The sequence below is a fragment of the Lactuca sativa genome, chromosome 4 (genome assembly GCF_002870075.4).
Source record: "Lactuca sativa cultivar Salinas chromosome 4, Lsat_Salinas_v11, whole genome shotgun sequence".
Taxonomy (NCBI): domain Eukaryota; kingdom Viridiplantae; phylum Streptophyta; class Magnoliopsida; order Asterales; family Asteraceae; genus Lactuca; species Lactuca sativa.
The window spans coordinates 185915031-185921757 of NC_056626.2; the positions used below are offsets into that span (position 1 = coordinate 185915031).

General features: G+C 33.1%; 1 protein-coding gene across 1 annotated transcript; it reads left to right on the plus strand.

The window, feature by feature from the left end:
* Window positions 1-2684: 2684 nt before the first annotated feature.
* On the plus strand, window positions 2685-4613 carry LOC111886839 (uncharacterized). The gene is made up of 3 exons (XM_023883092.3): window positions 2685-3682; window positions 3842-4027; window positions 4129-4613. The coding sequence occupies exons 1-3, from the start codon at window positions 3218-3220 to the stop codon at window positions 4408-4410; spliced, it is 933 nt and encodes a 310-aa protein (XP_023738860.1). The 5' UTR covers window positions 2685-3217; the 3' UTR covers window positions 4411-4613.
* The last annotated feature ends 2114 nt before the right edge of the window (window positions 4614-6727 follow it).

Consider the following 6727-nt stretch of genomic DNA (forward strand, 5'->3'; position numbering starts at 1 on the left):
GTTTTGTTTCAGGTACATCTTCAGCAAAGGGAAGGAGTCGGCGCGGTAGCGACACATCACACGCACACTAGATTTCCGCACTATGTGATTCATGGGATTGTACTCTGATTTTATTACTATTTGATGATATGATTTGAGACATGTTATGATGGTTTTTATGGATTGATATGATATCGGCAATGTTTTTAATTAACGATTTTATAAGTTACTTAATTAAAAATGAAATTTTTGGCCTTGAAAATTGGGATGTACACACGTGAAACATTTTGAGATTGATTATGGTATAGGGATATCAGGGAGGAAATTACATGGAGTCAGCACATGTGACAGTTATTTGTTTGAACTCAGGAATTAGGGATTGATATCCTCATGTAGGCTCACTAAGGGGCGACAATGGAGAGACAGGAGTATCCAAATAAGTTTGATTCAAAATTCACCCATGAAAGTCAAAATTTGAAGTTCCTTCAAGGGACTAGCACAGGTTTCCGAAAACCAATTCTGAGACCAGGTGCTTGGGACCATGGATGGCGAAAATTATGAGTCATCCTTTCTTTTGATTCAATCATATCAATGGAATTGTGCAGACTATCAATCTTAGCATTAAGACGCAGATTATCATTAAACAAAAATTTTCTTTCACTAACTAAGATTGCACATTTGTCATTCATGATAATACATTCATCCTTAGCTATTACAAGCTCTCTTTCTAAGGACTCTATCTTAAGCTTGCAATCTTTAAAACGTAATCTAAGTATGGTTAATTTACTGTCCAGCTTTTCATTCATATTTATAGCCGAATCATAGGCTTTAAGGATAATTGTCATATCTTATTCGATTTAAGTTAGATAAGGTTCACACAAAGATAAATCAAAATCATTTTCAGTAATCATATATTTTACCTATTGGATGGTGCTTCTGCCTGATGGGTTGTTGGTTGCCATGTAGTAGTAATTGGGCTCTGCATCTTCCTCATCAATTTCCGATCCAAACGACCAATAACCTTCATCACACTCAACACTTTGCCTAGCCATAAAACACATGTTTTAAATAGGGTTTCCATCACCCTCATCACCTGATCACTAGTACCCATTCACACTCCGAGAAACTGTAGTGACAAAAGCTTTTTCACTATCTGCTAGCTCTTGTGCACGACGAGCATAATATGCAGAGTCCTTCACCTTTGGGTTTTGAGGAATTTCAACCAAACAGTCTTTCGCAAAGTGATTTCTGAGGCCACATTTATGACACGTAATCTTGGGTTAAGCCAAAGTGAGGACTTCGTGAGATTCCGAAGATGAGTTTGGAAGTTTGGTTCGGTAAGATGGAGGATTTTCAGTAGGTTTGGGATAAGGTTGAGGATTAGTGTAGTGAGGATTGTTGAAATGGAATTTTGAATATGTTCAAATAAGATTTATGATTGTTCCAAGGTCTCCTGTATTTCATAGAAAATTGAGCAAACTCTTGTTGGAAATGAAGTTCGTCATCTGAAGCTTCAGGGTCAAAGTTGTCATCAAATACAAGGGATGGATTTGTTTGAACCGATGGAACATGTGAGAATGGTTCTGAAACAACAGGTCGGAAAGGTTCTAAAGAAGAAGAGTTTGGAATCAAATTATTAACGGAGTTGACAAGGGCAAGAGGACCACCAAAGAGTTCTCTTAGAGTTTAAGCAACGTTGGACTCATGACCTTGCAGATCGTCAAACAACTGGTAAAGTTTGAGTTTCTTCAGAGATCCATTACTCTGAAAGCATAACTTGACGTTTCCCCCATCCTTTTCCGAGACTGTTGATGAACTTTAGATTATACTCAAGAGGAGTTCGGACAATACCATGAGCGATCATGTTGTTTATCACTATTATGTACCAGTTTGATGTCGAGGCAACTGATTCTCCAAGTGTTGTAGTGAATGTATCGAAGGCATTCACAACAGATGTCAGACACTTGTCTTTCATGTTTTCTGAACCCTCAAACAAATCTTGAAGAGTATCCCATATCTCTTTGGCAGATTTGCACAACTTAATGTGCTCAAAGAGAGAGGAAGGAACTCCGAACACCATCTCGGGAAACGTAATTTGATCCGCACGGAGTTTCTCAATGACACCGGTGTCGTTATGGTATTGAGTTGAGTCTCTTTTGCTATGGTGTTGAGTTGGGTCTCTTTTGCTAAGTCGGTGGGGTATTTCGGAGATGGGTTATCAATGTTAGAAGATAAAAAGTTTTAAAAAATGTGTTGGATTTTTTGAAAATAACTTTATAGGTTTAAACATAAAAAATCTTAAAATATAAGCGTTTTTGTTTGACAAATTATAAATCATATTAGTTATATTTAATAAATGTAATTGATATGATTTATTTTTCTTATTTTTTGGGCTATTTGTTTTTTATGTAAACATAATTTTTTTTTTTTAGTTTGAGCTTATATATTAAACTATTTTTTAACATTATATAAATATTTAATAATTGATATATTTTTTTAGAAAATGTATAATCTACAGAAAACAGATGATGTCGCAGTGATTATTAATGGTTAAAATGATATTTGGTCTATCTTCTACCAAAATATCAATGAGATGGTTAGCTGCCGACACTATATATTTGTCTTTGTGAGGCCAAGAATCCTTGTAGGTATGCAAGCAGCCTTGGATTTAGGCTCGGGAATTATTTGTTTGGTGATTGTGTGTTCCGCATCCTTAAAGCCCTGCTTACAGCTCACTGTATGACCCTACACCTACCCATGCATATTACGAACCCACCCCACTCACCATTTTCACCCGCAAAACACACCACTAGTTCATTTCCGAGCTCTGGAAAAGAAGATAAGTACAGACAAGAAAAGCACATACTGAGTGTTTATTGTCTGCAAGATAAACCCTACCGAAGTGTTGTTCTTAAATCTTAGTTTGATTATCAATTCCAGAAATTGTTTTTGGTTGCTTCTTTTGTGTTTTTTGGTAGGATCGTTCCTTTTCCTTCGCAAATTTTGCGAATTAAAAGAAGTTTTGTTAATTTCTTGATTTTCTTGGTGACGCTACACTTTAGAATACAGAATTATATATCCGATTTTACTTTTATAGAATTTGTGGGGTTTTCAAAATCTTGTATATATGCCCATATTTTCTACAAATTTGATTCAAAATTCATGGAGTAAAGCTTATACTTTATGTTGTAAACATTTTTCTTGAAACCACAAGAACCTCTGTTTAGAAAACAAAAACATGTTCCACACAAAATCAGAGTCTGATATCACCAGTTTAGCCCCGTCATCACCTTCAAGATCACCAAAACGGCCGGTTTACTTCGTGCAAAGCCCTTCAAGAGACTCACAAGACGGAGACAAATCATCATCATTACAAGCTACACCAAATTTCAGGAGTCCAATGGAATCCCCTTCACACCCTTCTATGGGTCGTCACTCCAGGAACTCATCGTCCAGTCGGTTTTCTGGGATTTTCCGGTCACATTCCGGGAGGAAAGTTCACCGGAAAAGAAACGAAAAGGGGTGGCCGGAGTGTAATGTGATAGTAGAGGAAGGGAAGTATGATGAATATGAAGATGAAAAGAAGTTAAACAGAAGATTACAGGCTTTATTAGCTCTCTTGTGTTTTATCGTCTTGTTCGCTATTTTATGCTTGATTATATGGGGTGCTGCCAGACCTTTTAAACCTGAAATCACTGTTAAGGTTAGTAAAATGTCTTTTTCTTTAGATTTCTATCAAGATCATGGTGTTAAAATGCATAAAGTTTGAATCTTTTTCAAACCCATATCTCGTAATCTCATAAAGATTAATACACCTTCGGAATCTTGAATTGGGTTTCGATTTGATTCGTATTTTTTGCAGAGTTTGGCTGTGAATAGCCTCTATATAGGGCAGGGTTCAGACTCATCTGGGGTCATAACCAAGATGCTGACCATCAATAGTTCATTGCGACTCGGTGTTCATAATCCAGCTACATTCTTTGGCGTTCATGTTAGCTCTAATGCAGTGAACCTTGTCTATTCAGACGTCGTGATTGTAACCGGTCAGGTTGGGACCAACTTCACCTGTTCATGTGTACTGAACTATGGTTAAGAATAGACTGAACCATGGTTACTGATACTAATTTGGTTATGCTCATGTGGTTTCAGTTGAAGAAGTATTATCAACAAAGAAAGAGTCGAAGAACAGCGATTGTAAACTTGGAAGCAACGAAAGTGCCATTGTATGGTGCAGGTTCGAGTCTAGAGGTTTCTGATGCTGGAGTTTTTGAAATACCATTAAGGTTAGAGTTTGAGATTCGATCAAAAGGTGAAGTCGTTGGTAAATTGGTGACAACGAAGCATACGAGTCAAATTTCTTGCAATGTGACTTTAAAATCGAATACAATCAAACCAATCAGATTCAGAAAGGATTCTTGCATCCTCAGATGAATAATCCTCTCAAGAATAAATTTGTTGATTTCCAATATTTATTTGTATAAAGGGTGTGAATTTTGATCGGATATGTGTAATTTACCCTTGAAAATGGATCATTAAATGTGTCTGAATTCCTGGAATCAAGACTGGCCATATTTAGTAATGTTGAAAAATGTATAAATTTGGTTGGTGTGGTAATAAAATGTCTTTAGTGCATCTATCATAGATATCATTCATTATTTCATAATTGTCCTAATTGAAAGAGTCATGTCTACCTCTAGAAAAGAAGAAATATGTTTGATCCATATGGAGGAAACCTTTTATTATTGGCATGTATGCTGGAGTGAGACTGAGTCTAGACTTATTTGATTCGAGCAAAAGGACATTCACGTTTGTATAGTAGCATAGGTACTAGGTAGTATATTCGTAAACAATGACGAGATCAGTTAATTGTTTTACGTATTTAAATATCTCTACATATAATAATAAAAAAGGACGACAACTACACTTCTTAACCCATCCTAGTCACTATCTATGGTCACTATATTAACACTACTAGAAAAAAGAGTGAAATTCGCACCGTGAATTCAGTTGGAAAAGCCTATTATGGAAAAATAATCCGTCGGAAAAGGCATGGGTAAATATTACCAACAGATTGTTGATGAATTTTAGTTTTGATTGTTTAGAGCGAACGGGATGTCATGTTTTATTGTTTCTCATGGAATACTGACCGAATCATTTATTGACATTTTTTTAGTAATGTAGTATATTTTATTTAAACGGCGGAGTTAGTGGTTAAGAGTTAATGTCACAAAATCGACAACATTTGGATAAGAACTCGAGACTTTCAATCTAAAAGACAAAGTTTCTATCAGAATAATAGTTTTTTTAGTAATAGTTTTTACTGACGGTTTTCTGTTGACAATTTGCAGCTTAAAAGACAAAAAGAAAATCAAGACTTTTTTCGCTCAAAAGTCATAAAAATCCAATACAATAATCATAACATGTTTAGCATAACAATGATACTAACCATACATTTAAAAATTGTCTGATACATTACAAGTGTTTAAACAGAAAAATGATAATTTGGTAAACTGCATCATATGAGTTAGTCATGCATGTCAACTTGCTCTAAGGTCCATATGAAAAATCAATCGTAGAATACTAACAATATTTTGGATGTCTCAATGTTTGAACCATGGACATCTTTTGTAAAAATTCAATCATCAACTACTAGGCTCTCATCTCCGGAGCAAACAAAAAATATAAAAAAGAAAAGTGTTCAACAAGTGTCTAAAACAACAAACATAAAAACTATAATTAATTTGGTGGATTATCGGATTGATTACCAAATTATCATATAAGTTAGTAATATTTTTGATTGCATATCTTCATGTGCTTTTTATTTCATTTCCCTTCCCTTGAAATTTGTCTTGGATCTCTTCTAATGCTTTTCATTCCATTTCCCTATCTATTTGTAACTTTTTTATTTGGCTTTGGAACTCGTATAACTAAAAAAAATTTAACACAAACTTATATAATTACTAATGTATTTTACCTTTTTATGAATATAGGATATGTAGTTACATTTTTAATTCATAATAGCAACATATTATCATTTTTATACATAATACCAACATAGTTTATTTTAATCTATAATAACAAAGTACTTTGGATTTTTCATTATAGCAACACGCTTTTTCTTTATCCGGTATAGTAATATTTATTTTAGTATATATATATATATATATATATATATATATATATATATATATATATATATATATCCTGTAAGAAATTTTTTTTCGTTGGAGGTAAGAAGTTTTTTTACATATTGTTTTTGAAAACAAAACAAATGAATCACTAGATGAATCAAAAATAACATGATTCACAAAAAAAAAACCGAAAAAACATATCGATGATTCATTTATACAATGATTTTGTTGTTATTCACTAAAATTGTCATAAAAATGAATTTTTTCTTAATATACATAAAAATGAATGATAAGGACATTTCTTTTTTGAATTTTTTCTTGTAAATAATTTTACTTATGAATCATTTAGTGATTCATTTTGTTTTTTCACTAAAAGAATATGTAAAAAAAAACTTCTTACCTGTTTACCAAAATTTTCTTTTTTATTTGATCTTGACTCTCTCTCTCTCTCTCTCTATATATATATATATATATATATATATATATATATATATATATATATATATATATATATATATATATATATATATATATATATATATATATATATATACTTCGGTTATTGTGGATTAATCAATATTCATTCGTTAAGACAATACAAAAACCAGTAATCACGA